The 24,545-nt window shown below is 40.2% G+C and overlaps 1 protein-coding gene across 1 annotated transcript in view; it reads right to left on the bottom strand.

The window, feature by feature from the left end:
* The window catches only part of LOC135476279 (eukaryotic translation initiation factor 3 subunit C-like), a 37,222-nt gene that overhangs the window by 1,595 nt on the left and 11,082 nt on the right, over window positions 1-24,545 (bottom strand). The window contains 12 exon segments of the mRNA XM_064756261.1: window positions 658-777; window positions 3,900-4,062; window positions 5,039-5,242; window positions 6,252-6,445; window positions 7,063-7,216; window positions 8,015-8,140; window positions 9,851-10,054; window positions 11,372-11,413; window positions 12,411-12,540; window positions 13,718-13,830; window positions 15,961-16,057; window positions 23,515-23,777. Of these exon segments, the coding sequence (XP_064612331.1) occupies window positions 658-777; window positions 3,900-4,062; window positions 5,039-5,242; window positions 6,252-6,445; window positions 7,063-7,216; window positions 8,015-8,140; window positions 9,851-10,054; window positions 11,372-11,413; window positions 12,411-12,540; window positions 13,718-13,830; window positions 15,961-16,057; window positions 23,515-23,777 (1,810 nt within the window).

Raw genomic sequence — 24,545 nt, 5'->3', positions numbered from 1 at the left:
CTTATCAACATTTACATCATACAATCAGCATTAACATCACATGAGTAGCATCACCATCATGAAAGCAACATTAATGTCACATGAAAAACATTAACGTCTTGTCAGCAGCATCAATATCATAAGAGGTGCATTAACATCTTGTGAGCAACATTAAGGTCGTGTGAGTAGTATTAGCATCATACAAGCAACATTAATGTCATGTGAGCAACATTGTCATGTCAGCAGCATTAATGTCATAAGAGGTGCATTAACATTTTGTGAGCAACATTAATGTCATGTGAGTAGCATTACCATCATACAATGAACATTAATGTCATGTGAGCACCACTAATGTCATGTCAGCAGCATTAATGTCATAAGAGTTGCATCAACATCTAGTGAGGAAAATTAATGTCATGAGTAGCATTATCATCATACAAGCAAAATAATGTCATATGAGCAACATTAATGTCATGAGTAGCATTACCATCATACAAGCTACATTAATGCCGTATGAGCAACATTAACATCATGTCAGCAGCATTAAAGTCATAACAGCTGCATCAACATCTTGTGAGCAACATTAAGGTCATGTGAGCAGCATTACCATTACATAAACAGCATTTCTGTCACATTACGGCATTATGACTAGAATAGCTGTATTTCATCAAGACTTACTCCAGTTGCCTTGTCCACGGTCATGCCTGTCATGCCTGTCATGCCTGTAGTCATTCCTCTGGTTACGTTGGTTCCTGTAGTCATTATCTTGGTTTTTGTTTCTGTAGTCTGACTGACCACCTGTAGAACACAAAGACAAACAACAGTTTACTACCAGGTGATAATAAAATGAGTCCAGTGTTACAAACCACGTGTCCTGCTGTTCTTAACGATAGTGGAAGAGACATACTGTGCCTCTGTAGGATTTGATCCAGTATCAACGTTAACATCGTCCGTGTTGTCTGATGGTTACACTGTGGAGTTAGGCATTGTAACAACATCGTTATGACTTCAAGTTTCTCCTCAAGTGAATGCAGTACATCAAAGTTTTTTTTATTCAAAATAAAAAACGTTTGAAAAACGAAAAATATTTCCACACTACCGATCACTAGCAGTAAACGTCACATTTGGTACGCTCCTTTAAATCCACTTTAAATAATACAGCACTGATTAAATGCCATTGTATTCTCATCTGAAAAAAAAACTGCTGCTGTTATTCTTTGTCTTTGCAGAACTACCATGGCTGCTGAGTTTGGCTAAAATTTCAAATATAAAATATGAGCAAATAACAGGATTAGCTAATATTAGTAAACAACTGGGGTGTACAGGGTGTAGAAATATATCTACATCAATATACATGATATCACTTCCACAGACAATCATTACCATCACGATATACTGACAAAACATGTCCGATATCACCTCAAGAACCATTACCATCACGATATACTGACCAAACGTGTGATATCACCTCCACAGACAACCATCACCATCATGATGTGCTGACCAAACATGCGTGATATCACCTCCACAAACAGCCATTACCAGCATGATGTACTGACCAAACGTGTGATATCACCTCCACAGATAGCTATTACCATCACCATATACTGACCAAACACGTGTGATATCACCTGCACAGACAACCATTACCATCATCATATATCTATTAAACATGTGCTACACCTCCATAAACAGCCATTACCAGCATGATATACTGACCAAACGTGTGATATCACCTCCACAGACAACCATCACCAACATGATTTACTGACCAAACATGTATGAGATTACCTCTACAGACAACCATTACCATCACAACATACAGATCAAACGTGTGATATCAGCTCCACAGACATTCATTACCATCACAATATACAGACCAAACCTGTGATATCATCTCCACAGACAACCACCACCATCATGATCTGATGACCAAACACATTGATATCACCTCCACAAACAGCCATTACCAGCACGATGTACTGACCAAACATGGGCGATATCACCTACACAGACAACCATTACCATCATGACATAATGACCAAACGTGTGATATCAACTCCATCAACAACCATCCCCATCATGACATAATGACCAAACATGTGTGATATCACCTCCACAAACAGCCATTACCAGCATGATGTACTGACCAAACATGTGTGATATCACCTACACAGATAACCATTACCATCATGACATAATGACCAAATGTGTGTGATATCACCTCTAGATAACCATCCCCATCATGACATAATGACCGAACATGTGTGATATCACCTCCACAAACAGCCATTACCAGCATGATGTACTGACCAAAAATGTGCGAAATCACCTACACAGACAACCATTATCATCAAGACATAATGACCAAACATGTGATATCACCTACAAAGACAACCATCCCCATCATGACATTGACCAAACGTGTGTGATGATATCTCCACAGATAGCCATTACCATCATGATATACAACAGATAGGATTTCCTAGATTTTGACACACAAAATGTAGCCAGACATCTGTTGTTCAAGCCTTACTCAAGGCAGAAATTTTGCTGGTCTCAATTTATCAGTGCAGGAAATCATATCTACTATAAACAAATTCTATCCTGTTCTTCTCTGGTGACAGTAGCAAAATATGTACGACATCAGCTACATGTACATAGATACATGTATATCTCATGGTCTGGGCTCCACAACAGTCCAATACATGTGTATGTATGGAAAATCTGACATAAAGAGGTAATGATATGGGGGTAAGGATATGTTAACCCAATGTTTTCAAAGGTAAGGCTTTTACCAAAGAGTATTTGGGGAAGAAAGGCAATATGAAAGAGGGGGTGGGGGTGGGGGGGATACACTGGGTGGGGGCAGAAAAGGCTTAACCCTGGTCTCCAACACCAATACCCCTCATACTGTACCTTCCACACCAGTAGTGCTAGTCGCCCGATTGACATCAGGTGTGTCAGGGTTAGGTGAAGGTGTTATCGTGCCAAGCACTATTGAAGAAGCACGTTCAATTAGTGGTAGTGCCAAGCACCAACAAATAAATAGTGATGTACCAAGAACTGCTGAAGACATATGCTTAATTAGCTGTAGTGCCAAGCACCAACAAAGAAATTAGTGACGTACCAAGTACTGCTGAAGACATATGCCTAATTAGCTGTGGTGCCAAGCACCAACAAAGAAATTAGTGATGTACCAAGTACTGCTGAAGACATATGCCTAATTAGCTGTAGTGACAAGCACCAACAAAGAAATTAGTGATGTACCAAGTACTGCTGAAGCCGTATACAAAGTAAGCAATAGTGCCATGATACTCAACTTTTCTAATTTAGAAAGATTAAACCAGAAGGAACACTGTCTGAAGGTGGTAACATTCCACCACAACAACAAATTTCATGGACTTTATAAACATACTTCGCTTTCACATACAACAAGCACCCTTACTATCCCGTTAACATCAATAACTACAAGTTAAAAGTTGCTGAGATAGAAAGGAGGAACTACATCAAACACTTCAACACTTTCTCATTTTTTAGAAATTCTGAAATGATAGTGAAAATTTTTCTGAAAAATATTTTTAGAATAAGAAAAAAAGAGGAATTTCCCCCCAAAACTGCACCCCCCCACCGGCAACCACATAAATCCTGTAACTTCAGTTCTCTGATAATTATTCTCAGTGATGAGACACTATGGGATAAAAAAAAAAGAGGGTAAAATACAATTTCTAGCACTTTTGAGCTACGAGCATTTTTCTACAAAAGTAATGTCAAACAAAACAAAAGCATAATTCCTACAAAAAAAGAATAAACTTCATGTCTTGGTTCAGCCTTGGTTATTTAATGTGTAATTCTTCTATTTACCACTCACCATAAGTCATTTTTTAAGAAAGGGAAACGTGAGAGTATGAAGTAATCACCTTTCTGGAATGGGTAGAAATTGCCCTGCTTCATCTCCATGATCTTCTCATTGTTATCCACCAGTGAGCCAACCTTGTCCGAGAGCTGGAGGGCCAGGGACTGCAGACGACTGGGTTCTGTGCGGTGTAACACCACGGTCTCAGTCGGCTCGTCCAGAGAGGCCTACAAAACAAAAACGCAATCCAACCATAAGACGATGGTAAAACAATTTGTGGACAACACACTCATGAAGTATATCTACAGAAATTGGCTGATTTTAAGGAATCTGGTAATGCAGTAAATTGTTTATTTTCAATCGGTTTATTTCCATGTGTCTATAATTTAAGCACGACAGGCCAGAGTGAAACATTTCAAAACACACATGAAAAGTGTCTCCCCACCTCCATTGCACAAAGGCTGTTCCAGACATTAAAATTTCTACACCTACATATAAGCAGGGAATTATCAGTTATGTAAGATAGTTCTTGAAAAAAAATGAGCGCGTAAAAAGCTTCACAAAATTTATTGAACATATGCAAGCTGAACAGTTCAGCACAGCTGGAGGTTGAACAGTTCATCACAGCCGGAGGTTGAACAGTTCATCACAGCTGGGGGGTTGAACAGTTCATCACAGCTGGAGGTTGAACAGTTCATCACAGCTGGAGGTTGAACAGTCCATCACAGCTGAAGGCTGAACAGTCCATCACAGCTGGAGGTTGAACAGTTCACCACAGCTGGAGGTTGAACAGTCCATCACAGCTGAAGGCTGAACAGTCCATCACAGCTGAAGGCTGAACAGTCCATCATAGCTGGAGGTTGAACAGTTCATCACAGCTGGAGGTTGAACAGTCCATCACAGCTGAAGGCTGAACAGTCCATCACAGCTGAAGGCTGAACAGTCCATCACAGCGGAATGTGATGGAACAGTCCATTACAGTTTAAGGCTGAACAGTTCAGCACAGTTAAAGGTTGAACAGTCCAACATAACTGGAGGCTGAACAGTTCAGCACAGTTGGAGGCTGAACAGCTCAACACAGCTGAAGGCTGAAAAGTCCAACACAGCAGAACGCTGAACAGTTCAACACAGTTGCAGAATGAGCAGTTCAATGTAGTATCAAACATCTTTTCCTGCTCAATATTGTGATGACCTTTGACCTACCATAAGTTCCTCGTTGATGATCATTTTGCTGATGATGGAGTGAACGACAGCCCAGTCAAGCTCGAACATGTCAGCGAGGGTGTTGAGAGAGAGGGAGTCGTAGACGGAGCTGTAGGTGAACAGGTACGTTCTCAAACTTTCCTCCTGGATCTTTGATGTGATCATGTTACGTACGGTATCAGGGTTGACAAACAGATCCCAGACCTGACAACAAAGCAAAACACAGTGTGAGAGTTGACAAAGAGATCCCAGACCTGACAACAAAGTAAGGCACAGTGTGAGAGTTGACAAACAGATCCCAGGCCTGACAACAAAGTAAGGCACAGTGTGAGGGTTGACAAAGAGATCCCAGACCTGACAACAAAGCAAAACACAGTGTGACAATTGACAAAAGAGATCCCAGACCTGACAACAAAGTAATACACAGTGTCAGGGTTGACAAAGAGATCCCAGACCTGACAACAAAGCAAAACACAGTGTGAGAGTTGACAAACAGATCCCAGACCTGACAACAAAGTAAGGCACAGACAAATAGATCCCAGACCTGACAACAAAGTAAGGCACACTGTGAGGGTTGACAAACAGATCCCAGACCTGAGAACAAAGTAATACACAGCGTCAGGGCTGACAAACACATTCCACACCTGAAAACAAAGTAATACACAGTGTCAGGGTTGACACACAGCTGAAATTTCTCATCCCTGATATTAACATGAAAGACCTGCGAGTAACACTCCATAGAGAGTAAATCCATATTTGGCACACAAGACAACAGGGCGATTGTTGGCACGAGACAACAGAGCAATCGCCGGCACACAAGGAAAAGAGCAATCGCTGGCACACAAGGAAAAGAGCCATCGTTGGCACACAAGACAAAAGAGCGATTGTTGGCACACGAGACAACAGAGCGATCGCTGGCCCACGAGACAACAGAGCGATCGTTGGCACACGAGACAACAGAGCGACTGCTGGCACACGAGACAACAGAGCGATCATTGACACACATGCCACCTGGTGAATTGTTAATTTACCTTAGTCAGGGTTTCATATGTATTTCAACTGTTCATGTATATGGCATTTTCCCTAAATACCTCGCGGGGATATTTAATACTACATGTACCTAACCTATGATGATCATGGCTAAACTCCAGTTGTACACATGCATGTATAATCTAAGTTTTGAGGGGGGCTAAGGAACTTCAATTCTCCATACCTTTCCATTCATTTTCTCATTGATGATGAAATTTTTGCACTGTTTCCAGTTGCCAGTCTTCATGGCCTTGGACGCTGCGACCACATGCTCCCTCATGTTCTCTGGGGGGCCGGTAAGAGTCTGGCGCTCACTCATGCGCATCACATGGTGGAAGTTCTTACTGATCATACGCCGACGGGCGTCAAACTCATGCGCTGAAACAGAGACAGACATTGATGATTCCAGTGAGTTTCCTGGCTTCAAAATTCAGCCTCATATGGCAAATAGGCTTGTATAGGATTAGCCTCACCACTTGTGTCTTTGTATGAACAACTTACTCTGCAGTCATCAATAAAATCGCTTCAGGTGTTGGTTAGAATCATGCTGTGTATACTTTAGATACAGACAATGCATGATGGGGGTGGGGTGGGGGGTCCTCCATGGTTGGCGTTCCGGCGTGGTGCAATGACCACAAGTCCAGCTCATGCTGGCTTCCTGCCAGCGACCCACGGACGGTTTTTCCCTGGCTCTGTCTGGTTTCCTTCCACCAAACTGCTGGCCGCAGTCGTATAAATGAAATACTCTTGAATACTGCGTAAAACACCAATCAAATAAATAACAGAAACAAAGATTAAGACAGATAAGACTGTCTACGCTCTGTGACCCCCAATTTCTGTACAAATTTTGCTAGTGGTGGCAGTGATGTTAACCGAATGTAGAGAGTGGCCCATGCTCTTTAAGGAGAATGTTTTAGTATGGCCTTAACCCACTCCCTGGGATCAGAAATTAAGATTCCTTCACTTCCATATAGGGCGATCCCTACTGCACCCACCTGCCATGTAGGGGATCTCCATCAGCATGGCAGACACCAGGTACACACACTCTAACAGCTCCAGGTTGATGTGCATGTGATACGGCATTTGACGACGTTTCTCAATCTTCTCCTGCTCCTGGGTGCGGTCCTGCTGTCTTTGTAGCAGTAACCCCTACAAGAGACACCAATGGCGATCACAGAAGTTGTGGAAGAGTTTCCTGATCTGTTTTTCTTTTCTTTTTCTTTAAAGCAAGGCTAATTAATGTTTTTGTTGCAGTAACCCCTAGAACATAAACTAACGGTGATCACAGAGAGTGGTCCTTATTTTTTTTAAGTAAGGCCGCACCAATTATAATTGTTGTTTTCAGGCAGAATCATTTTCTTTTTCATAGGTCGTCACATGAGAGTATGAAATTAGAAAAAAAACAACAGAAAAATCATCTAATTTGTGGGAAATGTGGACTGTTCCAGCAATTTTTCCTGCTGAAGACATATTTACATGATCAGAAAGCCTTGAAACACAGAAAAGTCCTAAAAACATTAAGATGAGGGCAAAATGAAACGCATATTTTCAATTTTATTTCATTTCTGGCTCACCATAAATGAACACAAAATGGGGTGATGTACATTTTTGTCTCAAACTCAAGACAGTTTATCTTACATCTTGCAACTTCCCATATTCTGTGAAAACTTGAAAAATGACAACTTATAAACAGTAAATTGGTACATTGGTTTTCAGTATGACCTATGAGCTGTAGATGACCTCTTTTTTTTTTTTGGAGAAAAAACTTTAAAAAGAAAATATTTGCACTGGACAGTTTGGTGAGATTTGAGTCATTTGTTGCTTAATGTTTACAGTAAAATTAAAATTTAAAAGTTTAAAATCACACATAAATTTAAATTTAAAAAAATGTAAACCTAATAAAACTTTTTAATGGATAGGATTTACAATTGATAAAATTTAAAATACCTGAGCCAGCAATTCCTTGGCCCGCCCACCACTCTGGATGTCTACCAGGCAGTTGTGCGCATCCCTAATAGTCCCCTGACGGAAGGCACACAATCCCAGCTGAACCATCGTACGGTTGTACAAGATCTGGTCACCAACAACAAATAATTTTGGGTAAGAACTTTTTTTTTTTTTTTTACTTAGCATTATGTGTCATGATGCTTCATCAACTGAAAAAACTGCCGCATCAGACTCATGATTTATTTATTTATCTGACTAGTGTTTTACGCCGTACTCAAGAATATTTCACTTAAAAAAACGGCGGCCAACATTATAGTGGGAGGAAACTGGGCAGAGCCAGGGGGAAACCCATAACCATTCGCAGGTTGCTGGAGGCCTGACCACGAACCGCCAGCAAGGAAGCCAGCATGAGCTGGACTTGAACTCACAGCGACGCTATTGGTGATAGGCTCCTGGATCATTACAATGCACTACAGATTCATGATAAATGGCTCCCAAATCACTAAGCAAACATGTATGAGGGTCGATAATGGTTCAACAACGACTACGTTAGATATCTCACTACAGATGATCATGAATTTTTGTTCAAGTCTTTGGTAAAAACACTCAGGAAAAATGAGCAACATGATTCACCTCAAAGACGTTGATCCAAACGGTGTACTCTTTTTGTTTAGTTTGTGTAATAGAGCTTGTAAAGCGAAGATGAAGTTGACAACAACTTCACCATAACTGCAGAGAATGGTCTGGTTTTACACAGCTTAGCATCGACTTATATAAAGGAGAAAAAAAAATAAAAATGATGCCAAAATCAGATGAAAGAGCATCAAACCTTATTTGCAAATATGATTTTTAATATTTTTTTGGATTTTTTTTTTTTTCAAGAGAAAAGGGTATTTGAAAATATTTTTGTATGATGGGTGTTTGTGGCCAACTTTTGTTATTTATCGTTGTTGCACAATAATGTTCTAAATAAGGATGTGATACTTGTCTAATAAATTTATTTGAATGTAAATTTGTTGTTTATATCGAAACATATCCACTTAACCTAAACTGTGATAATATTTATGAATATATTAAAAATATAAATATGATCCAAATTGAGGTTTAATTTGTTTGTTAGCTGAAAAGAACAAATTCTAGCGCAAAAACTTGTGTTACATCCTCATTTATGACATTATTAAACAAAGACTATAAATATCAAAAGGTGGTCCCAAATACCCACCATACAAACATTATTTTCAAGTGTCTTTTTCTCCTTAAGGAAAACTTGGAGAAAATATTGAACACCACATTTAGGAATAACTTTTCGAATTCTTTCATCTGAACTTTATGTCATTTTTATATTTTCTCCACCTTTACACAGGAAATAGTCTCCTTGGTCAACTTAGTTAGGGGTCCCTCTTCTTCATGTAAATCACGAGCTGGGTCTCTGCAACTACCAGGCCCTTCGTCAATAAGGTCGCGTGTTCAAATCGCGCTCTTGCAGTTTCCACTGCGGCCTAAAATCCAGAGGTTTCTTCCGGGCAATCTGTTTCCCTAAACTCATACCCATGATCATTGTCGTAAGTGAAGAATTCTTGAGCAACATCAATCAATCCATCAACTTTGTTATCCCATTTCCCGTCCACCATTCCAGCTCCTGCTGGTATCCTCTTTGGTTGTACGCGTAATGATCTGCTAACAGCCTGCGAATGGCCCTGGGTTTCGCCTGGGGTCTGTCCGGTTTCTTCTCGCTATAATGCTGTCCGCTACCGTACAAGTGAAATATTCCTTTATGGTGTAAAACCCCAATCAAACAAATATCTGAATAAATCAATAAACCTAAAGCACCATTACCTGGAGCGGGATGTCGGAGTGCTGTATATTGTCCTGAAGGTGTGACATGAGCATGAGGTCCCTGGCCTGGAACCAGCGGTCATGCAGAGCATGATGGTAGATGTGACACAAGATCGCGCGCGTTCTCAGCCGATCCGTCCCGTCTTTAGCGTAGATGTACTTGCACAACTTGTCCACGAGGTCCAGCGAGGTTTCTCCAGTGGGCTACGATGGAGATTAAGACAAAATCAAAATCAAACATAAGCTTTCTCCAGGGTCAGAAACCTGGTTTATACATGGGTCTTTGATTCAGTGAATGGATGTGCATATGGACGTATTGTGTGCATTTTTCACTTTTTTTCCATATGTTTCGCATAAAATTAATCAGGTCAAATCCAAACACAATTTTGCTATTATTTTAGAATAGCCCAAAATAATCACATTTCATAAAACATCAGCCTCGTGAGTGTAAATGTTACACTTCCAAACCAGTAATAAATGTCATAAAATGTTACACTTCCAAACCAGTAATAAATGTCATAAAATGTTACACTTCCAAACCAGTAATAAATGTCATAAAATGTTACACTTCCAAACCAGTAATAAATGTCATAAAATGTATAATCAGTTCAGAATCATTTTAACCCTATAAATAGAACAGGTATGATTCTGATATTTACCGCAAGGTATCAATTTGAGTTATGCAAGGCAAACGTGTAGTATCTTCAAAAAGTATTCCACAAATGTCTGGAAAAAACTAGCAAGTCTTCAGATTTAGTATAAAAATGGGGATTACAGATAATCGATTCAAAACAAACATTTAATCACTGAATGAAAGATTGTTTTTATTCCTTTACATGATGTTTTTTTACCTCTGCTCATCTTCGTTTGGCAATTAAATCTCACAACAGGCATTCATGATGTTTTTTGGCTTATACACCAAACAATTTAGTGACATTGAAATTTGTCACAAAATTTTGTAACCAGGCAAGCGTATTCACCCCCCCCCCAAATCAAAAACAAGGGTTATGACTACTACCCCACCTTATTGGTCTACAATACAGACACGGTCAAATTATGGGCCCTCACATATGAAAATATTGACTTGGAAGACATTTGATTTATTTGATTAGTGATTCAAATCATACTGAAGAATTTTTCTTTAGTGGATGATGGTAGAGTGGAGAAAAAAAAATTTTCAACATGTGACATACAGATAAAGCTCATTGTATTTTTAAGAGACATTTATTGCCCCAAAGCCCCTTGTAGAGTGAACACAGAAAATTACTGTAATTCTTCAATCTTTTCCCATGCTTAACTTGCAAGGTGTTTATTCAAGCATATTCTAAAGGCATTACTCTATGTAGATTGACAAAATTATACTTTTTTGTGAAAAACTGGCCAATCCAAACAGTGTAGTTTTGTCTCCAAAATCAAATAAAAAGCGCATAAATTGCACTGAAAGCTGATCTTGCAAATGCGAAAAGACTGAGGAATTAGGGTAACACAAAAAAAGAAAAAAAAATCTCCCTCAAAACTCACTTTTTGTCCAGTTTGAGACAGCTGGAAGGCCTCGTGATCAAACTGAAAGTGAAAGAAAGTTTCTTCATCTGAGAATGGTTTAATGGAGTAATTGTTTTTCTCATGTATCAAGTTAAAAGTGAAAAAAAGTATTTTGAATAAGATGAAGCTATTTGTTTTTTTTTTCTGAGTGATTTCCTGACTTACAGTTTAAAATTTCCAAAGAAAACACTAGAATGAAGTATTTATCAGATGAAAGAACATTAAAAAGTGTACAGGAAAATACTTTCTGTAGAATTTTTCTACCTGACTAAAATGCACTTAAAACATAGGATTTTATGGTGGCCTGTTGGGACCCAGTGATGGTATCAGTCACGTCACAGCAATATTTTTGGATTGAAACAGTTCGTATCAAGATCCATTTGTTGAATGCATTCATAGCTCTACATGAAGATACGCTTTGAATGATGAAATATTGCAATCTACGTGTGTCAAGTGGCAAAAACCTGAACTGGTCCCAACATGGTCAGAAAAGGCCATAGTAGAATCCAAAGTTTTAAATACAATTTACTAAGATCTAAAAATATAAATCAAACTATTTTCCGGGACCATATTGAATGGTCTTTCATCTGATGTACTTCATGCTAGTGTGTTCTTTGCCTTTAAATTAATGAACGTTTTTTATATGAAACAGTCACTATCGATAATTAAAATCGAAATAAAACACCACACTGTACTGAAGGGTCACTAAAATTTGGATTTGGAACATAATTGCATTTCAAGAAAACTTCAGAAATTCAGTCTGAAAGTACATGACCAAAGCATACTCCCATGATCACAAAAAGATCTGGTAAAAAGATATGAAAATGGTAGCTGAATTTATTTGTTTGATTGGTGTTTTATGCTGTAATTAAGAATATTTGACTTTTGTAACGACGCCCAACATTATGGTGGGCAGCAACCAGCCTTGGGGTAGCCCATGGCCATCAACAAGCTGCTGGCAGACTTTCCCAGCATAAAGCCGACTTGAATAAATCATACCAGAGGGTTGTTCACTAACCTTGTAGTAGGTGTGCTCAAGTCTTCGCAGGTAAACTCGACATAGTTCCTCTGTGGTGACAGTGGTTCGATTCTCCAGGTATGTCTGTAGGGTTTTAATCAGTGTGCACACCTTCTGTTCATCCTTAAGTCTGTGGAAATAAACACTGACTGACTGACTTGCATTTTAAGAAAAAGCTTGTTTTTATGTCATTTCCAAAAAAGTGGGAAGGTCTGCGAGCAACCTGCAAATGGTGTGGGTTTTCCGCAGGCTCTGCAGGCATCACAGGCCTGCAACATCTTTGTGTAGGATGTTACTTGTGCCTTATCTCTCCACATACTCTGTACTGTGGGCATCACAGGCCTACAGCATCTTTGTGTAGAATGCTACCTGTGCCTTATCTCTCCACATACTCCGTGCTGTGGGCATCACATGCCTGCAACATCTTTGTGTAGAATGCCTTACTTCTCGACATACTCCGTACTGAGGGCATCACATTCCTGCAACATCTTTGTGTAGAATGCCTTACTTGTCCACATACTCAGGGGGCCTCCGTGGCTCAGTTGGTTAGCGTTCTAGTGCAGCGTAATGACCCAGGAATCTCTCACCAATGCAGTCGCTGTGAGTTCAAGTCCAGCTCATGCTGGCTTCCTCCCCAGTCATACGTGGGAAGGTCTGCCAGCAACCTGCGGATGATTGTGGGTTTCCCCCGGGCTCTGCCCGGTTTCCTCTCACCACAATACTGGCCACCGTCGTATAAGTGAAATATTCTTAAAACACCAATCAAATAAATAAATAAAAGAAATACTCCGTGCTGTGGGCACATTACAGGCCTGCAACATCTCTGTGTATGATACCTTACCTCTCGACATACTCTGTGCTGTGGGCATCACAGGCCTGTAACATCTTCGTGTAGAATGCTACTTGTGCCTTATCTCTCCACATACTCCGTCCTGTGGGCATCACAGACCTGTAACATCTTTGTGTAGAATGCCTTACCTCTCCACATACTCTGTGCTGTGGGCATCACAGGCCTGCAACATCTTTGTGTAGAATGCCTTACCTCTCCACATACTCTGTGCTGTGGGCATCACAGGCCTGTAACATCTTCGTGTAGAATGCTACATGTGCCTTATCTCTCTACATACTCCGTCCTGTGGGCATCACAGGCCTGTAACATCTTTGTGTAGAATGCCTTACCTCTCCACATACTCTGTGCTGTGGGCATCACAGGCCTGTAACATCTTTGTGTAGAATGCCTTACCTCTCCACATACTATGTGCTGTGGGCATCACATGCCTGTAACATCTTTGTGTAGAATGTCTTACCTCTCGACATACTCTGTGCTGTGGGCATCACAGGCCTGTAACATCTTTATGAACTCTTCATCCATCCTCTCAATCACAGTGAGGATACATCCTCGCACACGGTATGGACTCTCCTGAAATACCGATATTGTAAACTTATATAGATCAGGGCCCAGTTTCATAAAGATGTACACGTATAATAATTGCACAAATAAGACAATATTATGGTAATAGTAATGTAAAAAATATCGCATGATAAAAAAATGTCGCTTTACTAAAGTGGGCCCAGGACATCCAGAAAAATCTATTTTTTGGGCGTACACTAAAAATGACCTAAAATATCGTTCATGACTTAGCTGCACATATTCGCTGTTCCTGAGAAAATGCGAGTCGCGACACATTATCATCTGTGTGTCTATGTATCCACCAAAAAGTAGAACTCTCCATGGAAAACGACTTGAGATATAGCCCGGGCACAAATACGGACAACAGCAACCTGCGAATGGTTGTGGGTTTCTCCGGGCCCTGACCGGTTTCCTCCCACCATAATGCTGGCCGCCATGGTATAAGTGAAATACACTTGAGTACAGAGTAAAACACTAATAAAATAAATAAATAAATCATACAGACAAAATCACTATAACATACATGTAATACGCTCTCCCTAATGGCGAGGGCATATGAAAATGTTGGTAGGGAATTTCTTTATCGTTTCTAATTCTGGCAAATGGAAAAGTGAGATACTTTAACATTATAGCATTGTTGTAGCTATAAAGATTGAAAGACTGAAGCACAATTGCTTTTTCCTTTGGCTATAATAGTCGACTTCAGTCTTGAGAGAGTACACTCACTCTCGGTGTTTCAGAGTTCTACATGTTCTAACAGAACCAAGCAATCATGGTAATGACTGCCAAGAAAAAAAGGTCTGAATAAGGTTGGTGCTTGCTCCTGACCTGAGCTAGTTAGGTTTGTGTGTGCGTGAGAGAGGGTCTCGTGGGGTTGGTAGGGGTGGGGTGGGTGTTAGAGGGCGTCTGTTTTACTGAAGAAGAATGTGAGAAAATGTGAGCTGTTTGTGATGCTAGAAATATTTCAAACTGGTTTAAAATTATACCAAAACAATGTAAAAATGGCACCCCCTAGATCAGTCTCATCATTACATGTATGATACTGTTTTCCAAATATCGATATCTAGCATATCAATAAAAGTTAACCCACTAAAGGGGGACAACTGTGTAAAACTTCCCTCCACCAAGGGAACATTGTGTTGTGGTAAAATAGTAAAATGGTGTAATTCCACACCACCAGCACGTCTTAGTTAGAGAAACAATACTTTTCACAAAAACAAAATCCAAAAACATCAACCACCTGTTCAGTACAGAATTACATTTAATTATCACCGGAAACATGGTAACCGGAAACTCCCGTGAGTCATTTTACAACTGCCGAAAAATGAAATGCTTTTGTTTACATAGGCATGTACACGTGGGTCACAAGAATTCATTAGATCCACTGATTAACTTTACAAGGTAAAGTATGCAGACCACTCCGAGAAAGGATTTAATTCCCTATTAGGATAAATGTACACGTATACAGTACAGCTCTATATTGACACCTTCTGACGATTATCCTGCGCACCTCAGCAGGTCTCTGACAAAGCTCAGTAGAGGGTTTGCCATGCATCAGTAGAGCGTTAATCAGGATCTGGTAGCGCGATACGAGCGGTAAACAACTGACTTTTAGCCTGAGCTGTACTGCATAACCTCTCAACACACAGCTGTTGGCCCGCACATAATCTGGATGAAGACTGCACATAATCGGGATGAAGGTTGAAACATTGGTGTTTGCCAATGATGCATTTTAAGTCCTATCTTGGAGTGGCCTGCATCCTTTACTATGTGGATCACAAGAGTACACACTTGTGCATCGCGCAGTCTTGCATCTGTCATTAGGAGAACAAGGAGCTGCCGATAGCGGCAACAACATTATTTGTTTATGGCTCTACAGGATTTTCGACACGGAGACCGATTAAAGTGAAGGAGGCCGATTAAAATGAGTAAAACACGAGTAAATACACGTATGTCATATCAATTATTACTTGATGGCCATTCTTGCCAAACTGAGCAAACCCCTCCCTCCCCAAATTTTCGTCTTGGATTTGCATGAATCTCAGTGATGATCTTTTCAGCCAAAAAAATTAAAAACAAGAAGACGGACAATTCTCATGCCTGTACAAGTAATCCTCGAGGAGTGGAGATTTTACTCACCACAAGACTTTCGCTCTCATCCACGATGTTGGTGCCAGTCACAATGTCTGGATTCTCTCTCAGCATTGTCATCAGCTGATCTGTGTAATCTAAACAGCTGGAACACAAACGATCAAAACTTTTATACTAAGATATGAAGAGCTGGCTATAGATTTCCTATAGTGTGGTAGCGCCATTGGGTCTACACACATCTGATTTGCTTTCGTGAGTTGGTGATACTGTACACAAACAATCTCATCACAAATTACATATCGTACCATGGCTGAACTTTCACAAAACTTCATGATCATTTTCTCATAACTTTTGTTATAAACAAGTCTGTAGCACATAACAGTGTAGATTTCAAAAACTGAATTTACGAAGATCTTGTGAAAGTGGAATAATCACAAACGTCAATTTCTTTACCTAAATATACAATATATCCGCACAAAACACAAAAAATGCATTCTCACGCTCAACATTCATAAAATTCTATCAACTGACATTGTTATGTATGACTATTTAACGTCTTCATGTACTGTTAGTCTGCGGACCTTTGTGTTATATGTTATAAGCATAACAGGCCCTGTTATATATGTACAGTGCGGACCTGGCCGAAAGCACCTTGTTCAATGCTCTGTTTATTTAACTGGATGTTCATTGGCTGTTAATTCTGTGTCTAAGAATAGTTGAATCCACCTGGCACGTATATAAGCCGTGTTTTCTGTGCAGAGGGGAGGTATTTTTGCTGCATCCACTGGGAGCCAGGAGAGTGTGAGACGCTCTCGTATCGAGTCCATTATATTTATATGAGCTGGTGATGCCAGTTTCATTTGGGAGGACAGTTTTTTATGCCGACACCGTTTGTGTACCACAGTAGTACTGATGTCTGGTTTATGTGAATTTCTGCGGAAGTCACGTTTATTGGTGTTCGGATCTTTATTATGATTATACAGTGTGGACTGTGTAATTTGTTTAACACGCTGACCTCACCTGACCGACAAAGTCGTCAAGGACTCTAAACTGAAGTTTTTCAGTTTTGCAAAGGACGTTCGTTCTGCCACAAGGTGACATTACTCTACGTCTCTGAACGGCTCGTTTGTGAGCTTCTGCGGGAGCTGTGACTGATCTGAAGTGGATTATACCTCCATGCCTGTATTTACCCTGTGTTGTGCTCTGCGGGTGTGACGTCATTCAAAGGCTTGACTGTTCCAGTTCTGTGTAACCTGTGTACTGTGTTCGTGTTCGCTAACCTGGCGAAGTACCTGTCTAGGACAATTTGTGACTTGTGTGAATTGTGTGTTTATCCCATGGTCTTTATGTTGGATTTCCTGGAATACATTCCTTGGGATGCAAAGGTGAACTGGAAACTTGTAAAGACCGGTAATACTGATGTGTATGTTGTTGTTGTTGTTGTTGAACTGTCTGTAAAACTGTACGTCTCATTTTATATATAAAGCATTGTTTACATTGTAATATTGGGTCACTGAGTCTGTTTTCTGTTGCCGTTTTCAATACCGTAACAGAAATTGGGGGCTTGTCCGGGAACTGATTGTTTCCCTTTTGTTTTGCACCGGATACTTGAAGTTAAACACATGTGAGAAGCGATTGCTTAATTTTAACGGTGAATGATTCAGTGGCTAAATATTTACAATGGGAGATTTTGATCCTAAACAGTTTGTTAATGCGCCCGATCAGGATGTTTTTGAGAGTTTAAAGAAGGAAGACTTGGTTAAGTTAGGGACATTTTTGGGTTTGTCCATAAAGTCTTCATGGAGGAAAAGAGATATGCAGCATACTTTGTTGAAACATTTAGTGGAGATAGGGAAGTTTGATAGTTCTGCATTATCTGATTATGAGTTCGAGGGTCAGTCTGATGCCGAGCTTAAGTTTAAGCAGTTTGAGTTAAAGTTGAGATTGGAGAAAGAGGAAAGAGAGAAAGAGAGGGAACATGAGAGAGAGAGGCAAGAGAAAGAGAGGGAACATGAGAGAGGGAGGCAAGAAAAAGAGAGGGAACATGAGATAGAGTTAGAAAAGTTGAAAATGCAGAGAGAGGAAAAAGAAAGGGAGAGGGAAGTGCAGAGAGAGGAAAGAGAGAGGGAAGTGCAGAGAGAGGAAAGAGAGAGGGAAGTGCAGAGAGAGGAGAGAGAAATGCAAGAAAGAGAGAGGGAAAGAGAATTGGAATTCCAAATGAAAAAGTTAGAGTTAGAGAGAGATGAGAAACCGGGTCCTTCCGGTAGACAGGATTCAGGAGTTGATGTGACCAAATACATTCGGTTAGTTCCATCCTTTCAGGAAAAAGAGGTGGATAAATATTTTCTGCATTTTGAGAAAATTGCAAATAGCTTGAAGTGGCCTAAGGAGTTCTGGACTATGTTATTACAGAGTGTGCTAATTGGAAAGGCCAGTGAAATTTACACTCAGTTAAGTGTAGAGAATGCTTCCAATTATGACTATGTGAAAGAGGTAATTTTGAAGGGTTATGAACTGGTGCCTGAAGCTTACTGCCAGAAATTTCGTAACTGTGAAAAAGGTAGAGATCAGACATACGTTGAGTTTGGTCGAGCTAAGGAGCAGTTGTTTGATTGCTGGTGTATAGCCAAGAAAATAGGCAAGGATTTTGAAAGTTTGCGTCAGCTTGTGCTGGTAGAAGAGTTCAAGCGTTGTATTCATAGTGATGTAAAGGTGTTCGTTGATGAGCAGAAGGCGAGTACACTTGAAGAGGCAGCCAGTTTAGCTGATAATTATTCTTTGACACATAAGGCTACATACACGGGTAAGCCATTTAATTCGTTTACACGTAGAAATACCCAGTCACATGCAACAGGTAGAGGTAGCTCTACACAGAAGAGTTCTACACCAGGCTCCAATGGTTCTACAGCTCATGGTTCACGTAGTTCAGATTGGAATGGTAGTCCTCGAAATAGGGTCACTTGTAATTTTTGCAAGCGGGTAGGTCACGTGATGAGTGAATGTTACAAGTTGAAAAGGATACGGGAAGCTCAGAATGAGTCTAAGCCCACAGGTCTTTGTGTTGCAATGCACAAAACATTGCCGGAAGTTACATCAGCAGTTAAAAGCAGATCTGAGTTAGCTGATACGGGATTGGATAAGATTCCCAAATGCTCTATGGATAGCTTCGCTCCGTTTATCAATTCTGGTTCAGTGTCGCTTAGAAGCGACATGTCTTGTGCTACCCCTATAAAGATATTAAGGGATACTGGGGCATCTCAGTCTCTGTTGTTGATGAATACTCTGCCCTTTTCTGAAGAGTCATACTCTGGGGTTCGTGCCCTTATTAGAGGTGTAGAGTCTAGTGACTTTGTCAGTGTTCCCCTTCATGATATTTATTTGTCATCAGATTTGATATCTGGACCTGTCAGGGTAGGCATTAAGCCTTCATTACCTTTTGAGGGTATTCATTTGTTGTTGGGAAATGACTTGGCACATGATAAAGTTACTGTTGATCCCTTAATGGTTGATAAGCCTTCTCTGAATTCAGTCACAGAGCCAGTTGAAAGCGAGATAGCGGTTTATATCCGTCCTGTGTTGTTACAAGAGCTATGTCTAGAAAAGTCAGTACAGACCAGGGTAGTACTGTTGATTTGAGTGAGACTTTTCTCAACAACATGTTGGATGGAGATTCTTCCAAATTAGACAGCCAGCATGAAGTAGATACTAATTTTGTTAGTGGTGACCAGCCATTTTGTAGGACTGAGTTGATTGCTGAACAACACAGTGATCCAAGTATTTCTTGCTTGTTTAATGATGCAGCTAAAGATGGTGAATCTTTACCTGACCCATGCTACTACTATGTCAAGTCTGGCATATTGATGCGGCAGTGGAGGCCTCCCGATGTTTTGTTGGAGGATGAATGGGCAATTAAGCATCAGGTAGTTGTGCCCAAGTCTTATCGTAAAGACATACTGACCAATAGCGCATGAAACGCCGTTAGCAGGTCATTTAGGTGTTAATAAGACCTATCATAAGATTCTCAGGTCATTTTTATTGGCCAGGAATAAGGAAAGATGTTACTGAATTTTGCAGGGTCTTGTCATGCATGTCAGTTAGTGGGGAAACCTAACCAGACAATCCCCAAGGCAGCCTTGAGGCCTATTCCTGCAATTGGTGAGCCATTCAGTAGAATCTTAATAGATTGTGTTGGTCCGCTACCTAAGACAAAGTCTGGAAATCAGTATATGTTAACCATAATGTGTACTTCAACTCGTTTCCCTGAGGCAATTCCACTAAGGAATATTACTGCCAAGACTGTAATTAAGGCTTTAGTTAAGTTCTTCACCATGTTTGGTCTGCCTAAGTCAGTACAGTCAGACCAGGGTTCAAATTTCATGTCTGGTGTGTTCCAACAAGTTATGCATGAGCTAGGTATTAGCCAGTATAAGTCCTCAGCTTATCACCCACAAAGTCAAGGAGCACTAGAGAGATTCCATCAGACACTGAAAAGTATGATAAGAACTTACTGCTTTGAGACAGGGAAAGATTGGGACGAGGGTGTACCTTTGTTAATGTTTGCTGTAAGAGAGTCTGTACAAGAGTCACTTAGATTTAGTCCATTTGAGCTAGTGTTTGGCTATACTGTGCGTGGTCCACTACAGTTGTTCAAGGAAAAGTTTGTGTCTGGTGGTAGTGACAATGTTAACCTATTATAGTATGTGTCAAGATTTCGTACTAAGCTCAACAGAGTATGTGAGTTAGCCAGAGAGAATCTTACAGCTTCTCAGAAGAGTATGAAAACTAAGTATGACAAAGAGACAGTAAGACGCAGATTTGAAGTTGGTCAGAAAGTATTGGCCTTACTTCCAGTTAGTGGTAAGCCACTTGAGGCTCGTTATTTTGGACCTTATGTAGTAGACAAGAGGCTAAGTGATCTTAATTATATTATTTTCACTCCTGATCGGCGCAAATCTAGACAACTTTGTCACATTAACATGTTAAAGCCATATGTAGACAGAGATAGCACTGATCTCAATGTTGTACATCCTAGTGGAGTTGCTATCTCTTGTTTTCCAGTGCCAAGTTGTAAGAGAGAGTTAAAGCGTTTTTTGGGCATGGCAGGTTATTATCGTAAGTTCTGTAGGAACTTTTCATTTGTTAGTGAGCCATTAACTCAGCTGTTAAAGAAAGGTGCTAAATTCTTGTGGTCCATTGAGTGTCAGAGATCTTTTGATAGATTAAAGGCCATGCTAAGCAGCGGCCCCATACTTGTAGCACCTGATTTTAGTTTACCATTTAAGCTAGCTGTTGATGCTAGTGATATATCTGCTGGGGCAGTTTTGTTACAAGAAAATGAAACAGATCACGTTGATCACCCTGTATGTTTTTTCTCTCGCAAATTTGACAAGTGCCAGAGAAATTATTCGACAATAGAAAAGGAGTGTCTGTCCTTGATTCTAGCATTACAGCATTTTGAAGTTTATGTGACTTCGTCAAGTTACCCCATTGTTGTGTATACAGATCACAATCCCTTAACCTTTTTGCACAAACTAAAAGGTAAAAACCGAAGATTGTTACGGTGGAGTTTGCTTTTGCAAGAATTTAATCTAGAGATTAGACACATAAAAGGGAAAGATAATGTGATTGCTGATTGTTTGTCACGTGTCTAGTTGGTTTTCTGCAGCTTTGTTTTTATAGACTGTGGTAAACGTTATTATTATTCGTGATTATGAATATGTTAAAGAAAGTTTTATGCAAAACTTTCTTTCCCTGAAGGGTGGGGGTGTTATGTATGACTATTTAACGTCTTCATGTACTGTTAGTCTGCGGACCTTTGTGTTATATGTTATAAGCATAACAGGCCCTGTTATATATGTACAGTGCGGACCTGGCCGAAAGCACCTTGTTCAATGCTCTGTTTATTTAACTGGATGTTCATTGGCTGTTAATTCTGTGTCTAAGAATAGTTGAATCCACCTGGCACGTATATAAGCCGTGTTTTCTGTGCAGAGGGGAGGTATTTTTGCTGCATCCACTGGGAGCCAGGAGAGTGTGAGACGCTCTCGTATCGAGTCCATTATATTTATATGAGCTGGTGATGCCAGTTTCATTTGGGAGGACAGTTTTTTATGCCGGCACCGTTTGTGTACCACAGTAGTACTGATGTCTGGTTTATGTGAATTTCTGCGGAAGTCACGTTTATTGGTGTTCGGATCTTTATTATGATTATACAGTGTGGACTGTGTAATTTGTTTAACACGCTGACCTCACCTGACCGACAAGGTCGTCAAGGACTCTAAACTGAAGTTTTTCAGTTTTGCAAAGGACGTTCGTTCTGCCACAAGGTGACATTACTCTACGTCTCTGAACGGCTCGTTTGTGAGCTTCTGCGGGAGCTGTGACTGATCTGAAGTGGATTATACCTCCATGCCTGTATTTACCCTGTGTTGTGCTCTGCGGGTGTGACGTCATTCAAAGGCTTGACTGTTCCAGTTCTGTGTAACCTGTGTACTGTGTTCGTGTTCGCTAACCTGGCGAAGTACCTGTCTAGGACAATTTGTGACTTGTGTGAATTGTGTGTTTATCCCATGGTCTTTATGTTGGATTTCCTGGAATACATTCCTTGGGATGCAAAGGTGAACTGGAAACTTGTAAAGACCGGTAATACTGATGTGTATGTTGTTGTTGTTGTTGTTGAACTGTCTGTAAAACTGTACGTCTCATTTTATATATAAAGCATTGTTTACATTGTAATATTGGGTCACTGAGTCTGTTTTCTGTTGCCGTTTTCAATACCGTAACAACATATACATGTGCAAAAAATTTAGTACAACCAATCTACAATACTGTGCCAATTAATATCACATAAGATGCTGTCCCTGGAAAATCCAGGTGGGAAGTTTCATATTTTCAACCTACATGTAACTTCGCTAAAAACACATTCAACATCAAAACAAAAATGAATTTGGCTCACTAGTCTTGGAAGCATGCATATATGTTATCAAGACAAATATCAATTCTGGCCATAAGTACATGTGTATAGGACAAAGATCGATCAAATATTGTTCAACAATTCTCATAAACATCCCACTGGACTAGATATAAACAAGTTCATCAAAATCTACACCATAAGTTCTCAAGATATTTGAGGACAGAAATTACTTACGCCCTTAAGCACATGGTTACAACACCCCCAGTCAAAACTGATTTAGACAGGGTATAATCCGCTCATTTTGGGAAAGGCCCACTGGGGACATTTTGATGAAAGCCCTCATATATTTTGGGAATAAAAGTGTACAGTGAGCTGTGATTTTTCAGTACTGTGCACTGTGCACAGTTAACTGGTGCTTAACCTCCGTTGCATACATGTACCTTGAATAAAAAGTCGTGAATGCATATTTAAGTTAAGCAAACACGCAAAAGCTATCTCATATTATACATTTAAATCCACTGTTCAAACAATAAAAGAGAGGTGTGGAGATCTGAAAAGTGCATATTTTGGAAAATCTGTCTCCAATTGGGAGACTTGTGGCTGCAAATTGAGGAAAGAACTTTACCAAATATCAGCCCCTGGGGCAGAGGTAGATTATGCCCGAATAGTGCTAAAAAATGAAAGCCTACCTTTCCCACATTTCTGGTTTCATACAAGTGGCAATGTTAGGATTGTAATCAAAGATGGCTGCCAGAGTGTTGAAGACAATCTTGACGCTAATGGCAGGTCCGAGATTGTTGGCCTCAGCTACCGTTCTCAACTCCTTCAGCAAGTCGATCTGATCAATGCGATCCGTCCCCTTCTTCCCTCGAGCAGACACAATCTCGTGGAGTTTTTTGTCAACAGCTTCATGGTTAATTTCCACATCTTTGCCAAACATTTTGGGCTTTTCCTGTTGGCAACGAAATAACTATGTTAGCTCTTTGGTGTTACCATTTTCTAATTACTGTGATTTCACCAATTCAGACTTGACAAGCTGCACTCTACAATTAATGCTTCCAGCTTCGGAGCTAGAAATGTAATCTCCTGCAATATTTAGATCTATTTTTTATTGCTCTATGAGGCTGTTGTCCTTTTCTTTGTAATTTTTTAAAAATTTTGTTTATTTATTTGATTGGTGTTTTACGCCGCATTCAAGAATATTTCACTTATACGACGGCAGCCAACATTATGGTGGGAGGAAACCTGGCAGAGTCCGGGGAAAACCCATGACCATCCGCAGGTTGCTAGAAGGCCTTCCCGCATACGGCTGGAGAGGAAGCCAGCATGAGCTGGACTTGAACTCACAGCAACCGTATTGGTGACTCCTGGGTCACGCTATCGAACTGAGACGCAGCCCCCCCCCCCTCCCAAATTTTGTGTATGTATGTACATATGGAGCTAAAAGGTAGAGATGCTAGACAGGAGGTTCCAGGTTAAGACGCGTAAGCGGAAATTTACTTTCAACACTTTTTATCTATAACAAAGCACCTAAGTAAGTATAAATGTTTGACATTCTACCGTTTTAACTTGAGCATCTTGTCCTTGAACCTTTTGAGCCAGTTATGGAACAAGAAGATACAAAGCCTAAGTCGAAAGTCCTATTTAAGGCAAATTTGAACTCATTTTGAGAGGTTCACAAATTTTGGTATCATGAAATTCAAACCCGTTGTGCTGGAAA

Source organism: Liolophura sinensis, chromosome 10 (assembly GCF_032854445.1).
Source record: "Liolophura sinensis isolate JHLJ2023 chromosome 10, CUHK_Ljap_v2, whole genome shotgun sequence".
Classification (NCBI taxonomy): Eukaryota; Metazoa; Mollusca; class Polyplacophora; order Chitonida; family Chitonidae; genus Liolophura; species Liolophura sinensis.
This window is presented reverse-complemented; position numbering and strand designations above follow the sequence as displayed.